Consider the following 23,807-nt stretch of genomic DNA (forward strand, 5'->3'; position numbering starts at 1 on the left):
TTCTGGTGATTTAAAGGTGACCCACATTACCAGAAATTAAAGGGCAAGTGAGGAAGACAGCATGAGGCTGCTGTGTGTGAAAATCTTGTTACCTGTGGGAGTTTGTGAAATCCTCCTGCAAATAATACCCAACCAATTCAATTCCTGTCCTCCTGCCAATTCTCAGGCAGCCCTTGTGACCACACCCCAGCAGCTCTGGGTATGGCTTTGGAATTCCCACTGGAGCTGTGCACAAATTCCCACTGACAAACACCCACACCTGCCGTCCACAGAGCTGGGCAGATTTGCTAAAATCATTATGTTCCTGTAAAGTGTCACAGTGTAATTTCATGGATCTGGTTTTCATACACCACAGCACTTTACAGTTGAGGTGCTTTTCTAAGATAGAAATTGATTGCATAATTTAATAGTTTGGCTGGGAAAGAACCCGAAGAGTGCCCAAGAGATTTAAATGAGTACCTGAATCATATCTGTGGGACTGCATCCTACACCTCACAATAGTGCATTGTTCAGCAGAGCACAATGGAGTTGTAGGCATGTGTGCAGTCAAAAGACTGAACCAAAGTGCTTGAACACACTTTAAAAAATCTTTTGTATATAACATCTGTAATGGTGATTACAGAAAATGTGAGATGTAAACTGATGCAACTTAATGATGACATTTAAAATACTTCTAAAAACCAAATACTGTGAAAGGCATTGTAGACCTTTCAGATTCATGCAGATTAATAAAGCTTTGTGATACTATCATAATATTGGCACAAGATCAGCAGAAGGGTTCTTACATGAAATTAAATGATTACAAAAAGTGAAAATGAGGAGTCTGGAATTTCAGTCTTAATTCATTTGGTATGGCATGAAATACTTTCCTTGATCACATGAATTTCAGGGTTTCTCACTCTGTGCTGTGTTGCAGTGAATGTCATGGTTTAGGAACTCTAAGGGTTCTACCTCTACCTTAAAAGGGTACTCTAGAATTAATTTAAGCTACTCTTGTAGCATTTTAGTATTTGAGTCTTATATGGAGTGGAGTGTTTACCATTTTGCACTCAGACTCCTTTTCCAAATCTATATTTACAGACTTTTTCTTGTTGGCCTTCCTCACCAAATTTCTCCCTTTTCCAGTTATCCTCAGCCCGACCTCATGCAGGTCACCCTGTTTAGGGGGTCACAGAGGGGTGAAAGCTTTGCGCTGTGTCTGTATTGGGGGAACTGTACCACTACAGAAATACTGGAATGTCCTTTGTGCAGGGCATCCCACTGTAAGTGTGGATACACCAACAGCTTTCAGTCCCAAAACCTACTGGTGTTAAAAACATCCTCAAGAAAAGCATGATTTCCTCAGTGTGGATAACAGTATTTCCACAGGAATTTGTAGATCTCCATCTTTTTTCCTGTGAATTACTTAACTCCTACTGACATCTTGTTAGTAAAAATGAAGGTGGAGAAGTTTCCATCACTCTCAAGCCAACAGTTTCAGTAATGGGAATGTACTGTAATATTAAAATGCTGTAATGGAGCTGGGAAACAGAATGCCTCTTTCAGAGCTTTCTTAGTTTGGAGGAATTTTGTCCCATCCTTAAATGCAAGAGTGCGGCTGGAAATCACGATCTAGCCATAAATAATTCTATTATATTGCTTATTTGGTGGCGTTTACTTGGAAGGAGGTTGTTTCTTTTCCTTACACTAAAACAGATTTGTTCTCTGGGGTTGAAGGAGGTCAAAAATCCTCCATGTGCTGAAGCTGTAAAGAAAGTCTGTAGGGAATGGAGTCTATTTATCAGCACCCAACAGTTTGGCTGCCCTAACTCAAAGCTCTCACCAATTGCACAAAGTCAACGTAAACACTCCCTGATTCCACTGATGTTCCATATCCTCCCTGCCCTTCACAGGCTGGATTGCCACCAACTAGGACAGAAAATTTGACTTTAAGGCCTTCACCATCATATCCAGTATCAGTGTAGCTGACAGGTGACCTCAGGAAAAGTCAGTGGAAGTTGTTGTGGTTTTTTCCACAGCACTGGTGATTTAATGCAGTTTTAAACACAGTAACAGGTGGGTTTCCATCTCTTTCTCTGACTGTTTTGCAGCCCAGAATTCTGGAAAAGGCAGATATTGTGTAAGTAAAACATTAAAAAGGCAAGTCCCAGCTTGGTTAGAGGGTTAGACATATGGGAAATAAAATTGATTCCACAGCAAACAGACAGAGCACCTGGATTTTCTCCTGCATGTTGCATAGAGCTGTCTCCCTGCTACTCCAGGCATGAGCAAGTCAGGAGATGGATGAGATCCTTGGATGTGGGGAACAGTTACAGCTTAGTGGTAGGGATCTCAACAAACAATATGTTTCAATTGCACATTCTGTACTCTCAGAATTTTAAATCTTTGCTTTTAGTTAATATATCACTGTTATTCAGTATATTTTCTATTATTCTGTGTTTTTTCGTTACTGTGTGTATAATATGCTCAAAGCAGTCCACTCAAAGTTTATATCTTGTGCTTCAAGTATGTAAGTTCCCAAATCTTTAAAAAAGTCATTATATAAATAAGTGCAAGCATAGCATTGGTACATTTCTTTTCACTTGATGCCAGACATGTATAATACAACAAAGGGTTCTTAGAATTTGTTATTTTGAAGACTTGGCTCAGTGCTTGCAGATGTGTATCTGAGCATTGTGAAACTGCACAAATGACATCAGTGAATTGATAAGTTCAAAAGAGCAACTATTGCATTTTACATTGTTTTACAATATCTGAGCACAGAGCAAATGGTTAAAAAAATAATATTCTGATAATGTGAGGTATGAGCAAAGGAATAGAATATGCCCTTTCTATAATGGCCAGGATGAAGGGAAATGCCTAGGTGAGGTTTGCTGAAGTGGATGTGACATGTTTAAAATTACCACAGAATTCCAGCACTTTCCTAAAGCAGGACAACTATGCACAGTCCTTGTTTCCTCTGACTGTTTAAAAGCACATTTTTTTCAAAATGATTTACAAAACAAATGAACAAGCAAATGTAATCATTCATTCTCTTTTTGTTTGATCAGTGTTATGTTATCCTTTATTAACTCTAATTGTGATAGGTAATTCTTTGCACATGTTCATTCCTTGGTTACAGCAGAGTAAAAATAGCTGTATAACAAGGTTAAACCCAGCCAGTACCAAATAGCCCTATAAATTTAAATTAGCGCAAACATGACTCACCTCTAGATGGTTGCATCTTTGCTGAGTCTGCAGTGATCCAAGTAGATAATTCATGTCAACTGCTTTGCTTGGTTTTAGGAACCATGAAAATTAATGGCCCATATAAGAAATACTGATCTCCCAGGGCAGAATATCCTCTCCTGTTCCCTGTATCCGCATACACGTGTAACGTGCCAATCACACAAAAGGGAGGCTTTGCAAAATCACCTTTTTCTTTCCCTTGCAGGCCACAGTACGGCGGGAAGTTCTGCCAGGGCTCGGGTCGTGTGTATCAGCTCTGCAATAAGCAGCCTTGCCCAGCAGGCAGCCTGGACTTCCGAGCCCTGCAGTGTGCAGAGTACAACAGCAAACCCTTCCGGGGCTGGTTCTACAAGTGGAAGCCCTACACCAAAGTGGAAGGTGAGAGTGGCCCTGCTTTCAGGGACAGGTAGCTCTGAGCCCCTTTTCCCTGTGTGCTCTGGGTGAGCATCACCCCCTGTGAGCATCACCCCTGTGAGCATCACTCTCTGTGAGCATCACCCCTGTGAGCATCACCCTCTGTGAGCATCACCCTCTGTGAGCATCACCCTGTGATCATCCCCCTGTGAGCATCAGCCCCTGTGAGCATCACTGTCTGTGAGCATCACCCTCTGAGCATCACCCCTTGTGAGCATCACCCCTGTGAGCATCACCCTCTGTGAGCATCACCCTCTGTGAGCATCACTCTCTGTGAGCATCACCCCTGTGAGCATCACCCTCTGTGAGCATCACTCTCTGTGAGCATCACCCTCTGTGAGCATCATCCTGTGAGCATCATCCCTGTGAGCTTCACCCCTGTGAGCATCATCCTGTGAGCATCACCCTGTGATCATCACCCCTGTGAGCATCCCCCCTGTGAGCATCACCCCTGTGAGCATCATCCTCTGTGAGCATCATCCCTGTGACCATCACTCTCTGTGAGCATCACTCTCTGTGAGCATCCCCCTGTGAGCATCACCCCCTGTGAGCATCACCCTGTGAGCATCACCCCCTGTGAACATCACCCCCTGTGAGCATCCCCCTGTGATCATCCCCCTGTGAGCATCATCCCCTGTGAGCATCACTGTCTGTGAGCATCACCCTCTGAGCATCACCCCTCTGAGCATCACCCCTGTGAGCATCACCCTGTGAGCATCATCCCCTGTGAGCATCACTCCCTGTGATCATCACCCTGTGAGCATCACTCTCTGTGAGCATCACCCCTGTGAGCATCACTCTCTGTGAGCATCCCCCCTTGTGAGCATCACCCCTTGTGAGCATCACCCCTTGTGAGCATCATCCCTGTGAGCATCCCCCTTGTGAGCATCACCCCTTGTGAGCATCACCCCCTGTGAGCATCACCCTGTGAGCATCATCCCCTGTGAGCATCACTCCCTGTGATCATCACCCTGTGAGCATCACTCTCTGTGAGCATCACCCCTGTGAGCATCACTCTCTGTGAGCATCACCCCTGTGAGCATCACCCTGTGAGCATCATCCCCTGTGAGCATCACTCCCTGTGATCATCACCCTGTGAGCATCACTCTCTGTGAGCATCCCCCCTTGTGAGCATCACCCCTTGTGAGCATCACCCCTTGTGAGCATCACCCCCTGTGAGCATCACACTGTGAGCACCACCCTGTGAGCATCACCCTGTGAGCAGACACAGGCTCCTGGGGCTGGGTGAGATGTGTTTGCTGTCTGGCAGAGCTGGAGCCAGGCTGCTGTGGGATCCTGCCTGCAGGGACATGCAGGATTGATTTGGGCTGGGAACTGGAGTCCTTGTCCTCACCATGACTCCCCAGCTGCTGCCGCCCCTCTCTCTCTCTCATTTTATATTCCATATTGCTTAGTCTGAAACCCAAGCAAAGCAATTTCCACGGAATTTACAGCATGGGAAATGTAAGCTTCCACAATAACACTACCAGAATCTTCGTTCTTTTGGAATGTTCTCAGATTTCAAAATGTAGCAGTAAATCAACCTTTTGACTTTTCTGCTGGTATGGTCCCATGAGAAGGGGAAATGCAAACAATGTACTGGCATACATTATTTAAAGTCATCTTTTACTAAGAGATCTTTATCAAGTTCAGGTCTCAATAACTATTTCTATTATTTTGCTCACGCGAGTTTATTTTTACTTTATGCATCTTAATTTTGCAAATATTTTGAATCAGTATTCACTTTTATCAGCTAAAACAAATATTTTCTCCAGCTTGAAAGCACTACTTGAATAAAAGTGTCTGAATTTTCTCACATCATAGCTGCTTTGTTTAGCACAAGAACAAATTTACTTTTGATGATAATGTATATAATTAAATGTATACATGCACAATCATCCATAGCATGAATATATTATCTTCAAAGTTTTTGTGGTCATTTTCATGAGTATTTAAAAATATCCTAACAGGCTAATGAACAGAGGAAAGAAGTTTCACAGCATGTAGCAGTGGATATTTATAATAGAGCAAAAAATACATCTTGTTTAATAGAAATTAAGGTGGCCTACACTGGTTTTAAAGGGAGGAGTAAAAAAGTTTAGTGTTTAGTGAAAAAGTCCTAAAATTAGGGATTCTGAAGTTGAAAATGCCCATCCTTCCTCTCAGCTGCTTTGTAAAAGCTCCTCCAAGATCTACATTTATCATCCTGGAAACATGATCTGGTTTTCAAAATTGCCACAGATACTTTGCCTCTGGAGAAGGAACTACTGGAAATCCAGCTACTGATTTAACAATAAAAGGATTCTCTTTTGAATCAAATTTCATATTCTTAAAAACTTTTATTTGTTGCACTTCAATTTGTATTAAAACTCTGCTTTTCAGCAGTTCTGACAATATTTATAATTTCATGACTGGTTTTGCATCAACCCTTTATAAGCATAACACACTACCCATGTGTAAGGACAAATTTGACAATGGTTGGGATTTGTTGGAGGAAAAATACTTTTGTTAGGGGGAAGTCTGGCTGCAGTTCTAGCTTTCAGCTGAACTGGTCATTTGTGCCATGTTATCTCTCTCCCAGATTTTAAATAAACTTCAGATAAAATTATTGCAGTCTCCCATTTATCTTAATAAAAATGAAATTTGATCCTGTGAGGCAGTACTGAAAGCAGGGTGCAGCAGCAGGGCTAAGGCAATGCTTTTACACTGAGTTTCAATCTTTAATTCTTTGTGTGGACAAGCAAACTCACATGTGCTTTTAAAAAAGCACAACATAAAGTACTTTATTTAGCTATATTTCTATTTAGCTACATGTATTTCTATATTTCTGGTGTCCTAAGTTGTCTTCATGCGCAGTTCATCCTTGTAGTTTATCTTCTAGAATACAGGGAGAAACAACAACCAAGATGCTTTTTATCTCTTTAACAGTGCAGGTCTGCTAATGCTTCCTTGTCTTTGTTTGTTTGTTTGTTTTCTCCCCAGAGCAAGACAGATGTAAATTGTATTGCACAGCTGAAGACTTTGACTTTTTCTTTGCAATGTCCAGCAAAGTGAAGGATGGCACTCTGTGTTCTCCAAATAACTATGATGTTTGTATTGATGGAATATGTGAAGTAAGATAAAATTAAGTTTCTTACAATCTTAATGTCTATCTTTTTTTATTAGTGAGCAATTGAGTCCTTTAGGGAAAATGCAGCTGTTTCTTCAAATTCCCTTTTGTCTGAGTCCTTCACTTGTGCCTTTTGGTTGCAGCAAGTAGGGTGTGATCATGGACTTGGTTCCAAAGCTGTGTTGGATGCTTGTGGAGTTTGTAAAGGAGATAATTCAACGTGCAAGTTCTTTAAAGGCCAATACTTGACGCAGCACAAAGCTAATGGTAAGGCAAACTGTTCCCCATGACCATCAACTCACTGCTCTGCTGTGTCCCCATGCAATTTGTATGACTCCTTACTCATTCAGGCAGTGGCTGAGGGTCCAGATGTGAGCAGAAAATCACAGGGAGAGTGAGAGGAGAGTTCACATTTCTCCTGTTTCTTGGTAACAAGAAGGCTCTGAGCATAAGTCTTGGTCAGTTAAACAATTCTCTTGTTTCTTAAGCCATATTTTCCCTTTACACATGTGAATTTCCTCTGAAAAGAGATTTTAGGATTCAGGCAAGTGAAAAAATAGCTGTCAGCAGCTCTGACTGGGATGGGACTGTGGAACATATACAAATACATAGCATAATGCCAAACATGACAGTATTTCCATGTGCATTTTCAAATTAAGTGGTCTGGAAGCTGTTTCAGTGGAAGCTCCAGGCACTGGGAGGTGGACTTTTCCTTAGTGGACTGTCACAGGCTTCTTGGGAAATAATCTCACCATGCTGCAGTTTTTCAGGCATAAAACTCAGATAAGATTTCAGTATGCACAGGGGTATTTTTGAGCTGAATGTCTTTGCTGTTTGTCACAAGACATGTCCTTACTGCAGTAATATAGGCCAGGAAATTGTCCAGGATGTAGTAATGGAGCCCTGGCTGGCAGCAGGGAGATCCTCTGGTATCCAGGGCTCTGTGAAGACTCTGCATCCCATTCACGCCCTTGTGCCTGTACCTTCAACTACTGCAGGGTACTACAGCAAAAGCTCCAGTGGAGCCACCGTTTTTTTAGTGTGTTCTGAATTTTTCTAAGGTGAACTTGCTTTTTCTTGCCTTTAATCACAAGGAAAAATTTCAGGAATTGAAATACCTCAGAGTCACTCTGATTACAGCCTGCATGGGATGGGTCGGGGGTGGGATGTTACAATCAGAATGGCCTTTTCCTGGTAAAAATGGGCTAACTTGGTGGGTCAGCTGTGCACCTTCGGAAGTGTGCTGATTTTGAAAGGGGCTCAGGGGGATGAGCCAGCTGTGTGTGTGCTAGCTGCCAACCTGTTGCTGCCTCCTCTCCTCGCAGACTACTACGCGGTGGTGACGGTGCCGGCGGGCGCGCGCAGCATCCAGCTGCAGGAGCTGCACGTCTCCCCCAGCTACCTGGCCGTGCGCAGCCTGGCCAGCAGGTACTACCTGACAGGAGACTGGACCATCGACTGGCCTGGGAAGTTCCCCTTTGCCGGGACGGTGTTTGATTACCAGCGCTCCTTCAACCAGCCCGAGAGTCTCTACGCGGCAGGACCCACTAATGAGACGCTGGTCTTTGAAGTAAGCCTGGCTTCTGTTTGTTCCTGCCCTGATGTCCATTACAGGATTGGTGACGACAGCTTCAGCTCCGCACTGGGGCTCTCAGAGAGATTAAAGAATAGTGTTGAGTCATGATAACATTCAGATTTAATTGTGTGGTCAATCATGCTGGATTGAAAGGCCTTTCACTGCTTTACTGAGGTCTGAGGTTTACTAAACTGTCACAAATTCAGTGAAAAGGAAGGTGCATCAAACACTCTATAGCAGAATTTCTGAGCTGCACAGTGATGATGGAGATTATGAATGCGTCCCATACATGGTATGCAGTAAAATCCAATTGTCACAGTGATCACAAGGCTTGCAGGATGAAGAGAGAGACGAGAATGTTGACCTCATGTTCAGAAGGTTTGATTCACTATTTTATGATATATATTACATTATGACTATACTAAAAGAAATAGAAGGAAAAGTTCTCAGAAGACTAGCTAAGCTAAGAATAGAAAAGAATCAATAACAAAGGTCTGTGTTCCAGCAGAGAGTGAGACCCAGCTCTGCCATGAGTGGTCAGTAAATCCAAACATCCACTGGAGACCAATCATGGATCCACCTGTTGCATTCCACAGCAGCAGATAACCATTGTTTACATTTTGTTGCTGAGGCCACAGCTTCTCAGAAGGGAGAAAAATCCTAAAGAAAGGATTTTTCACAAAAGATGTCTGTGACATCCAATAATGTAAAAATTAAAGGTACCATTATGTCAATGCTCAATGGTTACAGGTTCAAATAATGCTTCTGAAACTGCAGGTGAGTGGAGCCATTTTCACATCCACCTTGGAATGCAGTCAAAATACCACACACAGGTTCCTGTAGAATGAATTTCTGTTGGTTCAGTTATTCTATTATATCTGTTTATCTCACAATCAAATTTGTGTCACCTACTTTCTTTGCCAGATGTCCTGTGTTGAAACTATTGTAAGCAGAAAGGAAACTTGGTACTTACATGGTTAGTTCAAGTCTTAAAATTTTAAAATTGTCCTTTGCTTGCTGTTGTTCTGAGAAAAAACCTCTTTCTGCATTAGGTTGCTTAGCTAGATTTTCTTCTTAAATGCATTGGAATATCTGAGGGGCCATTTCTGGCTGAATCATCCAGGGCTTTACTTCCTGTTAGCTCCATTAGTTTGCCCTTTTCAACTCTAGCAGCTCTTTGGCTTTGTAACTCAGCTGTTGGGTCTGTTTTGGTGAATCCTTCCTTCCCTGTGAGAAGGAAAGATCCCTTCCCAGCTGGGATCCAGTTCCTTCCCACACCTTTCAGCAGTTCTCTGGAACATGCAGTGCCACTGGGGAGCTTGGCAGTGGGTGCTGTGCCCCCTGGCCATGGCAGCATCCTGCTGTCCTTGTCCTGATATCCCATATCCCAGTGCCCCCTGGCCATGGCAGCATCCTGCTGTCCTTGCCCCCATCCCATACCCCAGGCTCTGGGATCGCCTCCCTCGCCCAGCTTGAGCCTATTAAACCAAGAAAGAGCAAGCACAGACTGGGACATGAAGTATACTCTTCAAGGGTTACTAAAGCTTTCACAAGTGTCCAGAGGAGTATTTGGAATACTAGAGATCTTTGCTGCTCTTCCTGCTGGCTGAGTGATGGACTGAAACATGTTCTTGGGAACTACTGAAGGCCCTGGAGCATGGGCATGTTAGACCTCTGTAGAGTGAACACAAGTTTTAGAACAGGCAGTTTGACATGGGCTAAGGGTTTGCCTCTCCACAAATTGCCATCACAATTCACAATGCCTTTTGCACCATTTTTCTTCATGGAAGAATTTTCATTTTGGGTGTGTGTGCTCACAGGGATCTTCCTTTAGTCCGATCAGTTTGGTCTCCAAAGCTCCAGATATGCTTCCCTCCCTGCAAACCATCTGCCTTACACCAAAACCACCACACTTACAAATACTGTGAAATGTTAAGCTGAACTCCCAGGAATCTTATTTGTCATAACCCAAAGTAGATTTCAGCTCTATTACTATTATTATAGAGCTGAAGTATGAATAATAAATCGCCTGCAGGAAGACTTGGCTGCATATCAGGCACATACTTTGCAGAATAAGGATTAAAGAAAAGAAATTAATGCCAAATAACACTTCTATTTTCATCCTTTCAAATTATGCTAAACAGTTTTATTAAGATGTAACATTTAACTGGAGGCTGTTGCTCCTTTCAGAGCTTATTTAAGCTTCCCTTGTATTTTCATTGAAATACCTACACCACTGGTGGCTGGGGATTCTAATGACTAAAAATGTTACATGTTCCCCAATTACACATATCTATGAACTGGATTTAAGATGGTTTTTTCCCCCTTTAATAATTTAGGCAAAATTCAGCAAGCTCAATTTTGAAAAAAAAAAACCCAGAAATTTCTGTTCAGAGATCTGCATTATTTATAACTTACCAGTAACTCTAAGAAGCAAAAATGACAGAAAACTGAAGAAATATGTTTTGAGAAACAAAATTGCTGAATATCTGCTTGCAGCCATAATAGTGAAACAAATCCTGCTTCAGCTCTAAATACCAGAAACTGAGAGTAGGCTGAAAAAAGGGAATGTTTAAGCATACTACAGTGTAGCTTTGTTTTCATTTTTATCACACCTATAATTTTCAAAGAAGCACATAAAACTGTCCTGCTGCAATTTTTTATTCAACTAAATTAGCTTTATGTAAGATAAGGTTTTCCAGGGTTTGGACCTCAACTTCTTCCTGTAATCTTTAGATTTTTCTTTTAATTAGGCTGTATTCAAAAGATATTTAAAAATTTTTTTTCTAGATTAGGGCTGTTGTTTTTCTTCCAAAATAATCCAGTGTGAGCCCTAGTAAAATGGTGCACTGCAGGTATTGAGGATGTGGATAAGTTGTATGTATAATACAGGAGCTTTTATTATTCAGGTGGGCTGAAAATGGAAGGTTTTGCAGCTGTATTTATTGCTCTTCACCTATGAATGAATGCCAGATTAACACAGCTCGTGCCCATTTCATTCTGCAGTTAAAATTCTGGTAGAGATTTGTGTGGTGGCTGAAATGGTCCAGGATTTTACCTTTGTTTCTGCATGCAGAGCAGGCTGCAGGTATCCAGGAAGCTCAGGCTGTGCACGTCCTCTGAGCAACATTCCCAGGAGAGGATGGGACCAGACAGGTCTGGCAAGTCTGTGCTCAAGGCAATCACTTCCTTTGAAATGCAGTCATTCTCCAAAATATTTTCTGGAAAGAGACAACTGAAGCATGTCTTGAGAGCACAGAAGGAGATGCAAATAAGAAAAAAAAAATCTTTACATTTCCCATTGCCTTGCACACCACAAGTTCAGCCTTGCAGTTCTATGAGATGTGGTGTATTTATATTTTATTGTACAGTGTGTTCCTATGCATCTGCTTTTCTGCCAGGCTTTTCAATAATTCAGCTGAGCACGTTTCATTTCATCAGACATTGCCGTCCTCAACACTATTCAAAAATGGGTGAGACCACAAAAAGATATAGAGTGCTCTTCTTATTTACCCTAGAATTTCACCAAACCCTCCCCTCCATATCTATACTTCTGTATAATATAGATATGTAATTATGGGAATGAATCATACTAAAAAAGACAAAGAGTAGTGACTCTGTAATTTAACTGGGTTGTGGGAGAAAAAACACAAACTGTAGTGGCCAGATATTTCCTGAAGAGGAGAACATTGTGAGATGAATGTGGAATTAATATGCATGACTAGAATTTCCTGAGCACAACTGCTGGAAGGGTGAATGCATGATGAGGTTTTGGGATTCATCAGAATCCCTTCTGGATTGTTCAGGAATTGATTTCATAGACAGGGGGAAGGAAAAACCCAGTAAACTGATGTCCTTCAGAATTTGTGTATCAGTGTCCTTCTGAAGTTAACATTACTGATATTTTTGGTGATTATGGGTTTTCAAAAGCCAGTGAAAGCTGAAATGAAAAATATTCATGGATTCAGAAGACAGAAGCTGAAATGGCCCAGTTTAGATTACATGAAACAATGGCCAGTGATCAGAGGGGTAGAAATGTGTGAGAAGCTAATCTAGGATGAGGGCTCTGTCACCTGTGGGGCTCACTGGGGACACCCATTTGGGGGAATATTCAGTCACCCTTCACAACTCACTCAAATGCTGAGAAAGATTCTGAAAGGGCACAAGAAAACAAAACTTTATGTGGGCATGAAAAAGGCTGCATGGCCAGGGATTGAGGAACTAATTTAAAAACATGAGAGTTTTGTAATTTTTGTGTTCCATTCTGTCAATAAGCAGATGAAGGAAGAATTGACTGGTTTGAGAAGTGAAATACAATTGGAGAAAGCAAAGTTTTCCAGGATGAGACAGGACGAGAATCCTCCCTGAAGTTTACCTCAAACTTGGTGAAACGTTAAATCAAGAAATTGTGACATCTTTGTGAAATAAAGAGAGTTTATTTTAACATCAATAAGTAACAGATGGAAAGGATGCTTTGTAAAGAGGCAGACATCCACAGGAAGAGAAGGTGAATGGAGCTTCAAGGCAGGAATACATCTAATTAAATCCAGTAAAACACTTCCTCTTTATCAATAGGGGAAAACAGGAGAAGGGAGGCCAGGTGGAATGGCTTTGCTGATGATGTAGCTGCCACTGGGAGAAAGCCAAGTTGCAGTTATAAAGGATTACATTTATTATTAGCTACTAGATGATAAATTTGTACTGATTTCCCCTGAAGAGAAAGTAGGCTAAAATGTACTTATAAGATACAGATGTTGACTCAATACAATGGATAAAAGAGTTCTCCTGTAGTGAGGAGAGATTAGTTGGACAGCATCCCTGAAGGTTGTACATTTAGCATGTGAACAGTGAAAAAATGGAGCATAATAACAATGGAAGATAAATTTGAAACAGCTGAAGTAGAAATGAGATCATATAGGACCCTTTCAAGGATACTTCTTTTCTTTTTTTTTTTTTCCTTTTAATGACCTTAGTGGACTTGAAAAACAGTAGTTTGTCATAAGCTTTTAGTTAGGACTGTGTTTAAAGTTATTTTAGAAGTACTGAAGAGATAAAACCCCTTTTGTTTTAAGGTTTGGCTTAAGTACCCAGTGGGTAATTCTTCCTTTACTGCTTTCCAAACAGGTGTTCTCCCACTTTCCTTTGAAGCCCTGGTTCTGCCACTGTCAAGGATCCCATCCAATTACTGCCCATCGAGGACAACAGACTAGTTTTAAAACTTGCTTTAAACACTTTTCCAGCAGAACCATATGCAGCATGCTTAAATATACCAGAATAAATTCATATAAATCCATGGAATTAACCCTGATTGAACAGAGAAATCAGAATGTGGCTTAGGATATTGGATGTTACAATATTTATTGAGGAGCATGTAGACCCCCAGTGGATGAGAGCTGCAGGTCTCAAGCAGAGCACAGCCAGGCACGTGTCCTCACAGAGACTTCTCTGTCTGCCCTCCCTGCAGGCTGGTACATCCCCTAAAGAAATTATCCAAGGCCTCCAAAGCCTTGGGATAAATGGGAATGAGCCAGGAAGTGTAGATAATGTTTGCAATGTAGATGCAGCTTGAGGATGCAGATCAAAGACATTGTGGATGCTGCATTCAGAGTTTGGGCTCTTGCCCACTTTGTGAATTGGGCACATGCAGATGAAAATAGTTCTTTTTACCTGGATTTTTTTTCCTCTGCGCTCAGCTTCTCCCTGTAAGTAATTTGTAAATGTCTATTAGTCCTCCATAGAGATAAGAGAGATATTTTCAGCATGTTACAAGCCAGGCATTAGTATTCTTTCTATACATGGAACTAAACATGGTGGAAGGAATAGGAACTTTGCCTGTATCAATCTCTCTTAATTCAGTGTGCTGCAAGTAACTTCACATGCACACCTTACAATAAAAAACTACTGGAAAGCACCAAGTCAATCATAGCAAAGTAATGTTAGTAGACTCTAAAAATCTGACCTACAAAATAGAGTATTATATTGGAAACTTAGGATGGCCATGAGAGAAAAAAAATCTCAAACAAAGGAGCAGATGCACAGCTAATGTAGAGAATTTATTCAAAATTAGCAGCAAAAGGAAAAGGTTCTTTCCTCAGGAGAGTTCAATTTATCCATTGTTTTAACATTTAGTGCCGCAAGCTAAAGGCTCAGCTCCTTTCCTTCGGAATAGATCCAGCAGATTCCAGCCACAGAGCTGTGGTTTTCCAGCTCAAGAAGCTGTAAATTTTATAACTCTGCGCCCTGCGGTCAGAGCTGCTGAGTGCTGTGTCTGAAGTCAGGTGGTTGGTGTGTTAAAGGTAGACATTAAACAGTTCTGTTGAGGAACTGGAAATGTTTAAGGAGGTTGTTTGCCAGCTGTAAATTTGGGAGCAAATGCCAGTTGGCTGAAAAGATGCTGGAATGAGTCCAGTTAAGTAGACTAGCGCTGGAGGTCTTTCCAAATTTGTAGGTCTGATAACTTGGCTGAATATGCAGACTTCAGTTATTGGGTTGTTAAGAAGGGGCTTTATAATGAATGTTTGAAAATACGATAGAAAACTTTTTATATGCTCGTTACTTTGGCAAAATTGCAACTTTGCAATAGTATTGCATTCCTGATGAAAACTCAGTCAGACATTATACACCATACTATTTTTCAGCTGAGCACCAGGGACGTCAAAGCTTATGGTTTTTTGTGCCCTGAAATATTTGTGTCTCCAATACTGCTCCATAGTTTGATTTTTCCCTATTCCTGCATGGCTAGGATGATACAGGAGGTGAGACGGGGATGCTGCTCTGCTTGGTAAACATTCCCTCTCATTGCCTGCTGGGTGGGAAGGGGTTCTGGCTTTGGCTTCTGGCCAGGGAATGGAGAGGAAGTTCCCTTCTCCTGCCTGTTAGGATTGTGGCAACTTCCCAGTGTGCAAGGAGGGGCTGTAGCCCAAGGTATTGGAATGTGTATGGCCCAGCTTGCCTGGTGTGCAGGATTTGCCCCAGGCACCCACCCAGCTGTGAGCTCCCTGCACCATTGCCTGCTCTCTGAAGGGAAGGGCTTGTTCCCACTTGTCCCAGACCATCCCCTTCACTCTGCCAAAGCACCAGCAGAGAATTGCTCTAACAGGAGTAAAACTGCCACTCTTACCTTCTCATCCTCCCCCCTTCCTGCCCTGAACTCTGTGTTCAGAATGCATTCCATCTGTTCCCGGCCTCCAGTGTCACAAAGAGCACTTTCAGAAGACAAATGTTCGGTCTAATACTTCAAGATATTTTTATTAGAAAAGTTTTAAACTTTGCTGCTTTTTGGCCACTGGCACAGCACAGTTTTATGACAGTTGTCAGAGTCAAATGAGATGAGGACTGACCCTTACACGAGGTTTTGTGGTATGGACAAAACCTCCTCCTTCTTTGACAAAACTTATTAAAAGGCCAGACAGAATTTCAGCCTCTGCTCTTGAAGGAACACAGAGCACCCACTGAAATGGGAGAAAGTGTTTCTGGCTGCCTAAGATGCCGAGATCTGTGCTAATGCCTTAGACTTGGAGGATGAGTAAATGTAAATTAAAATATTTTGAGGTCTGGTCTGTAAGAAGAAGCAAGGAAGGCATTGTTTTAAATGAAGAATAATGTTAGAGGGCTCAGTTCTTACTACAGTTAACACACTGCATTTTTTTCTGAAGCACATGTTCTGAAGCTTTACGCTTCAGATATTTGTCTCAATTTGTCCTTGAGAGGAGTGAGCACATTGTTGCAACCTGTTTTATCTGTAATGCCAGCGGACTTGGAGTTCAATATTCAAACTCTAGAGCAGCTGTTTTAACAGCTGGACTTTTTGCTGTCAGCAGTCTGATAGATTTGTGAAAATAAAAACTTTACTTTGGCAAAATTGCAGCTTTACAATAGTATTTTGTTCTTGATGAAAACTCAAACGTTACACATCCTATAGTATTTTTCAGAGGAGATGTTTCCCTTCATCTGTTAAATCTTATCACATTTACATTAGATAATGATGAATAACCAAGGGAAAAAGAAAAAAACCCCAAAAAGTGGCACTGGGAATGGCTTGAGTGGAGTACAGCAGCTGGGGTGCAGGAGCACACCCTGAGGAAGGAGCCTGGAGTGAAATACAGAGGTTTGGGGAGATGCTCATTAGTGAGCCCCATGTGCTGGGGGCACTGGGCACTGGGGAGGTGTCCTGGGGAGCCACTAAGAGATCCTGAGGTCTGGGGTGCATCTGTGCAGGGCACTGAGGGGTTGCACAGCAGCCTCAGTTCTCATGTTTCCTAATTCCAGAGTATTCCATTTTAATCCTCTTCTTGTAAAATAGTTGTGATATATACTTGCATCTATAACTCATCCCTAAAGCAGATCTGGTAATCCTATTTCTACCAAGAATTTTCATTCAAAAGAGAGGTCAGTGATCACTCTCAGATCTATTTCTTCCATAACCTCACTGTTATTCTAAAGTGCTCATGAATTAAGCTTGGATGGCTGGAAAAATTCACACGAAATACTGGATTTACCTGTGCTTGAAGGAGTTTCTAATATGAATCCTCCCAGGAGAAGGCACATACTCTTTCATTCACTTGGAAGTATTTGCCTTTTTGTAGCCCTAATTGCTGTTTTCTCAGTTTGGATCATTATTGAGGTTCCCTGGCTGAAATAAAATCTTTGGCTACTAAGAATAGAAATTATAGCATTCATTTTTTCTTTCTTCTAGAAAAGTAAACACTGTGCAGTCCAGATCCTTCATGTGTTCAACATTATTGAGCTGCAGGTCATGTAAATTTGGTCTGAATTTTCACCGTCATGGGCAATTTCTGTGTTCCAATAGGTACATTTGCAGAATACCTTAAAACCCCTGGCTACACTTCGAAATGTTATTAGATTTCTCAGTCTTAACATAAATGCAAGTTTGTTGCTATTTTATGAAACCAGTCTCTACAGAGATCAGTTCCACTTGTATGGATTGCTTAAATTCTCAGGTCAGATATTATGTAAACTTCACTGATAAGTTATTAATATTTTGAATGACAATTATTAAACATAGACTTGAATTGTACTTGAAATGCTAACGCTTATCAAAAAGCAAATTTAGGAACTGAGGTTAACTGCACCTGCTCTTTATGTTTCTGTGACAGGATCCATATTGGTGGAGAGTTAAAAGTCATTAGAGCTCTGTAACTGTAAACTCCCACACTGATTCTACTAAGTGTGGATATGAATGCACTTTGCTGCCAAAACTTTCTAAAATAAATTTTGTTAAGTAGAAATTTCTTCCCAAATTTAGGTATGTGTCAGATGTTCATGCATCTTGCAGTGATTATAATTCAATCTTGAAATTAATACAGTGAATGAAAACTGCAATATAATTCACCACTAAAATAGTACACCCTTGAGAGCTGGGCTCCCTGAGTTAGATGACAGAGATTGTTATTATAGTCAGTAATCACACTTTCTATAAATTTTCCAACACATTATGCTGAAATAGTGAATAAAATATTCACTATTGGAAAACTGGATTTTTCCAACCCTTTTTTGCTCTGTAGACACCCAAGGACAGGTTCTCTCCTGCACTGAAATTTTATCAGCTTCAATCACCATGAGAAAAATTCCAGCTGAGGGTCTTACAAACAAAATTTATCACCAGTCTGCATAGAAAGAGCTTTTTTACAAGAAAGAGACTTGTGTTTTGTACCCTTAGCCCCAAGAACTGAGGCAGCAATCTCCAGCCCCACAGATGCTGCTTTGCTCAAGCTTCTGCCAGCAAAGCATCTGAGTCCTGCTTGGTGAGCAAAGCTTCCTCCTTGCTAGATGTTGCATCTGGGGATAAAATAAAGGGATAAAAGGGAAAGCCTTGTAAACCATGGCTCAGGCCAGCTAAGTAGAAAAGGACTGTGGGAAAGTGACTCAGCTGAACTAGGGGTAGAAAAACAAGTTCTATAACCATTATGTGTTCACATCATGGTGCATGGTGGCTGGCTGAATTATCTATGTTATGATTTCAAGCTGTATTACTGAGAAAGGCCTGGTTTTTGCAATAAAGCAGCTCTTCTTTGTCTGCCTGGGGACTCTGTGTCACCAGGGACCCTCACCCACAGCCAGAAGGATCAGCCAGGGCTTTGCTCACTGGAGAGAGGAGATGTCTCCCATGCCCAGATGCCAAACCCCTGTGCTGCAGTGCCCCAGGCAGAGTCCAGCCCTGCTCAGGGGGTGATGCTCTGGGGGTGATGTTCCACCTCTGCTGCTCTGACCCAGCCACGTGCCCCCGGTTGTCAGGAGGGGATTCTGTTTCTGCACCCTCTCTTTCAGACCTGCAGGTGTTTTTCCAGGCAATGATTTGCTGTTTAGGAATTGCTTTGATGGTCTTTCCCTTGGGTCTCCTGAAAATCCTCTCACAAGCATGCTTTGTGTCTGTATATTTTGGTGGATCTTGTTTAGTTCATCTTCCTTCAGACTGACAGAATCCTTTCTTTTACCTCCTCCCCACCTTTTTTTTTTTTTTTTAAACACCCCCCAAATATCCCTCTACAGATCCTGTTACAAGGCAAAAACCCTGGGATTTCTTGGGAATACACATTTGCCAAAAGCAGCATTGAGAACAAGACATCTGTCAGGAAGCACAGCTACTCCTGGGTGACAGTGCAGTCTGAGTGCTCAGCGACCTGTGGTGGTGGTAGGTGACTTTCCCATTGCCAAACCTCTTCTTTTTCACTATTTTTAAAGCATCTCAAAGCTTTTCAGCTGCCTTTGATTTTGCAAATATATATTGATACATACAGGGGTCTACACTGAACACCTGGTCCTTAATTTTTTTTATCTGATAACTTCGAACACAGAGGAAATAACTTGGTATGGCTTTAGAGTAAAAAATAGTCATGCCAGTGAGTCAGTCCTTTTTGTTTAGGTCAACTCATATGCATATCATATCTTCCTGTTGAAGTAATGTGGAAATTAATGATGCACTTTGATTTCCTCTTTTCTTGCACAGACGCCTATTTCTTTTTATAAATCCTGCATGTTTTGTCAGTGAAATAAAATCTGGGATGTAATGAAAGCAAAAAGCTGGCATGTGGGAAGTCTGTAATACCAAAGGATACAACTGGGCACTGAAGGAAATGCTCCTGAATTGGCAAAAAAGTTCAGGTGCAATTCAGGAATACCTTGCTGGTGCAGTGTCAGAACTTCACAGCATCTCAGTAAATGGTTTATGGAAGAAAGATCCGCCAGGAGCCCTGCAGCTATAAAATATGACAGTTGTATTTTCTTCCTTCTCTTTAAAAGGCAGCAGCATGGATATAAAAATGATGAAAACAGTCTTGTTTCCAAATTTGATTCACTGTGCCCAATGAACCATGTGTGAGGTGAATGATAGATCTCAGTTAAAAGATAAATCTATAAAATCATTTAAGGCATTTCTGTAATTGTCCTGCTGCTGACACTTGATTGAGTCTAAGGTACAAGTACCTGCAGAACTCTGGAGTCTGTAGAGATTCACTGTAAAAAGAATGTTTACCTATTATTAACTGAATGTTTATTTGTAGTTTTTAAGTGAGTGAGAAGGGCTCTAAGCAAGCACTGCTAGTGTCTGCAGGGAATTACCACTTGAATAATTACTATTTTTGCTGGGGGAACAGTCTCCAAATCTGTTGTTTATAGCTAAAATGTTTTATTTGACTTCAGTAGAATCTGTGCTACAGAGAAGGAAATCAATGCTAAAAACATGTTGCCACATAAACCCATATTTTTAGTTCAAGTCAGTGGATTTGTAGCAAGGATGAGTTTAGACTTGTTTAGTTAAAATTGTTCCCTACTACTTTTTTCTTTGACATTTCAAATACAGGTTTGTTATAGTGTTTTCTTTTCTGACACTTGCACAGGACACATTACAGTAAAAGCAATTTGTTTGGAAGATCACCGTGCACGAGTCAACGCCTCCTTCTGTGGCCCAAGGACAAAGCCTCTGACTGAAACCAAGCTGTGCAACACAAACCCCTGCCCAGCCTAGTGAGTTCTCTGGGGTTTTGTGCCCGCTGGCCATGCCATGGAGGGAATCCCCCTTCCACCGGGGGAATTGTTTGCCTGCTGGATGGGGAATTGTTTGCCTGGTGCTCTGGGAACCAGGAATTGTTGAGGATGTTCTGCCCGAATGGGGTTTTGGGTCTGGTGCCTTAAAGCAAAGCTCCTGAGGGCTCTGTCCCTGTGCTGGGGTGACAAGGGCAAATCCAGCTTTCTCAGGGCTCCTTCTGCCACCTTTCCTCATCTTGAATCACTAAGCCCATTTCCTGAGTAAAGTGCTACTCCCTGTGTGGAAGCTCGGCCCCATGACTCACATTCCACGTATTAGATTAGGTTAAAAGAGTCTTGTGCAGTGTAATTAGTGATTTTTTTGGACAAAATGTCCCACAGAGTATTGTGAAGCCACAAAAAGGACTATCTGAACCAAATGAGCTGTCAGCAAAGCTTCTGGTGCCCACAAAAATATATATGAAGGCATTGCCTTTGTGAACAATCTTATTTTCTAAAAGAGGTAAGAAAGGCGAGATGCAAAGGGAGACATTGACATATAGATAAGCACTTAGAACCCAGCTGGTCTAAATCAATTTAAAAAGCAAGGGAGTTAACACTGATTTATAGTAGCTGATGTAGGGGTCCTTTGGAAAAAAAAAAAGTTCTGTGCTTGTATAATTAAACACAGTATTATGTGGCTTAGGATAAAAATGGATAGATTAAAGGACACTGTGGCCATCTTTCTTCCACTGGTTATTTCACTTTTGGATTCCTGAGTTTACAACATCAGCATTATTTTAATTTTATATTAAAGATCAGAAGAGCTGTATTATGTTGGATTTGCTATTTCAGCCTCCAAAACAGGAGATTTTCTAAAGGAATATGTTGAAAAAATTAAAAGTGTTTCAGTCTCAGTGGGAAGTAAATACACTTGAAGGTGCATTGAAGCAGAAGAAATGGAGGAAGGGTCCAGACCTGGCATCATCTGCTGGTTTTACTCTGGGGTGATAAAAGCAACAATAAAAGCAGTTGGCTAAGCCTGCTCCCATAGTTCATAAAATATCCCATTTAATGATGTTTAATAGGAAGCATTCCTCATCCCTCCCAGTCTAGGAGAGCATGGTGGGTCAAAGCAAAAAGATGCATATGTTCTGTAGTGACTTTGGTTTTACTTAAAAATCCATACTTTGCAATATATTGAACATACTGAAAAATAGTTCAGTAATAGTTTGGAATTTCCTGCAAATTTAAAGAGTACAGCAGAGTACACCAAACCCAAATGCCAAATTACACACTATGACCACAAAAGGATAGAGATAAGGTTTAAATAATGATACCTTGTGACATGAGAGCCCCATGTTACTGCTTCAGCAGTTTCTTTAGAATGCGTTTAGCCACATGATTTTCTCAATACCAATTTTAAGTAATCTTTGTAGCCAAACACAATGTTTTCATGTGCAACTTATCTTCTGCCAGGACTATTTTTATCCCATGAACATAGAAATGTATTGTCTGTGGTGTCTGCAGGACTCTGGCTAAGCTCCTTCTGCTTATCTTTGTTTTGATGTGGCATCATTCTTCTATAAAGCTCCACCCAAATCAGATTTACTTATACTGACCACACACAAAATTTCTATTTCTGATAACCTGAGATCCTGATGTCTTTTGAACATCCTCTGATATATATTTACCATGAAAATGCTGAATTTTCATTTTGACACACAGTACAATGTTTTCGTACTGAAATCACAGCTATTCTATGATTTACTACTTTAAAACAAAATTAATGAGTACCATAAAACGAGTACAAAAAGAAAACATGTAAAAGCCCCAAGCACCTCTAGGGAAAAATAGTTCAACTCACTAATTAATTATTCTTAAAATCCTTAGGATAGATTAATGCATGGAGGATCTACATGTAGGACCATGCCTTAAATTAACAGGTTGCCATTCAGCTGAGTGAAACTGTGCCAGGATATCTCTGCTGAGGAATCTGCCCCGAAACTCACAGCATGTAATATTTCCCATAAACCCCAAACTGCCAACAGAAGCAAAATATAAAAAATAGGATTAATAAATACCATGGAGGAAACAAAAGAATGCTTAACAGCCAGCAAATAAAGCAAACCCAAATACACCAGGCAGAACAGGCAGGGGAAGGAGGTGACAGATGAGATACAGGTGTGTCACTTTGGGGACATAAAAGAGGCTCCAGACTTGTGAAGGTCAGTGAGGAATAATTGCTGCATAAGAACAAAGGCTGATTAGTCTGAGTGGGCCCAAACTACTGTCACACACAGAAAAGCACCAGCACTGCACACTGCTGTTGTTGGATTTCAGAGCTGCCAAATCTGGTCATAATTATTTAGTTATTTGAACTAATGAAAGATACTCTTGGATCACAGCCCAGATAATCTTGGAAAATGGAAGTTTACTAGAGGACATTAAAGTAGGTTTACTGCCCTCTGCTCTGTGAAGAGAGGAACTTTCTGGGCAGTTATGGTGAATAAACTCTTCAAATGAACACTTTTGGTCACTCCACCAATGGCCATTGTCAGGAACATCAAGGCAAACTAATTAGAAGTTGTAAAATGGATTAAAACTCTTTTCTCAGAAGTTTGTAGTTCAACGGCCCAAATATTTATAAATCAGACAAAAAGAAAACTTCTGACATGTTCTGGAATTACATAACGACTGACTTTTCACATTAATATTTCTTTGTCCTTAAATTAGTGCCTTTTACATTTCTCACTACTTTTGGCAGTTTCTGAAGTTGCTAGATACTGAGAGCTGGGATTTCTTCTATTCCCAAAGACATTTTTCAAAAATAGTCTTTTTATAAATTTTTTACAATTAAAATTAGCTTTGTTTTCAAGCAGCTGTGAATAGACAGGCAAATGGGACCCTGTGCATCTTTCACACAGGATGAAAAAAGCTTTCTTGTCACTAAAGCTTTATGTAAGCAGCTATTCCAGTGGTCACAGGATTGATGCTGTGAGAAACTGTGGAAGCAGGATTGGCCAAGTGGTCAGATGTGAGACAAGAACCTTTTCCATGACATAAATTACTAAAAATTCGTCAAGCTGTTTAAAAATCTTCAGTTTAATTTCAGTGGTGGGTCTTTGAATAAGAGTTCTCAGTGAGTAATCATTTAGTCATTCATAATTTCTTCTGCTTTTTCACTTCTGTTTTCCTATCTGGCTGTGATTATGGTCTTACACTGGAAGTCTTCAAGGACAAAGACGGTTGCATGTTTGCAAAGTGTCCCACAATGCCTGGGGACCCTCAGAGCTTCAAGAATAGAAATAGTGAGCAGCTCCTGGCATTTCAAAACTGAACTTAGCCCAAGGAATTGGCAATAACTCCTCAGACTTTGTGTCACTTGAGGGACGTGGCGTGTAAACTGCAGTGTCCCCGTGCCTGAGCACACATTGCCCAACAGCTTGTGCTGGTTAAATTGCCTCTGTTTTATTTAGATTCTGCATCAACTGTCTG

At 41.1% G+C, this 23,807-nt stretch overlaps 1 protein-coding gene across 4 annotated transcripts in view; it reads left to right on the forward strand.

The window, feature by feature from the left end:
• Positions 1-23,807, forward strand: part of ADAMTS18 (ADAM metallopeptidase with thrombospondin type 1 motif 18) — a 78,116-nt gene that overhangs the window by 44,346 nt on the left and 9,963 nt on the right. For all 4 annotated transcript variants that reach the window (XM_074551107.1, XM_014273499.3, XM_074551108.1 and 1 more), the window contains exons 13-18: positions 3,434-3,606; positions 6,625-6,755; positions 6,895-7,018; positions 8,077-8,321; positions 18,837-18,978; positions 20,183-20,309. In XM_074551107.1, the coding sequence (XP_074407208.1) occupies positions 3,434-3,606; positions 6,625-6,755; positions 6,895-7,018; positions 8,077-8,321; positions 18,837-18,978; positions 20,183-20,309 (942 nt within the window). The remainder of the gene's footprint in view (positions 1-3,433; positions 3,607-6,624; positions 6,756-6,894; positions 7,019-8,076; positions 8,322-18,836; positions 18,979-20,182; positions 20,310-23,807) is intronic.

This window comes from Zonotrichia albicollis, chromosome 13 (assembly GCF_047830755.1).
Source record: "Zonotrichia albicollis isolate bZonAlb1 chromosome 13, bZonAlb1.hap1, whole genome shotgun sequence".
Taxonomy (NCBI): domain Eukaryota; kingdom Metazoa; phylum Chordata; class Aves; order Passeriformes; family Passerellidae; genus Zonotrichia; species Zonotrichia albicollis.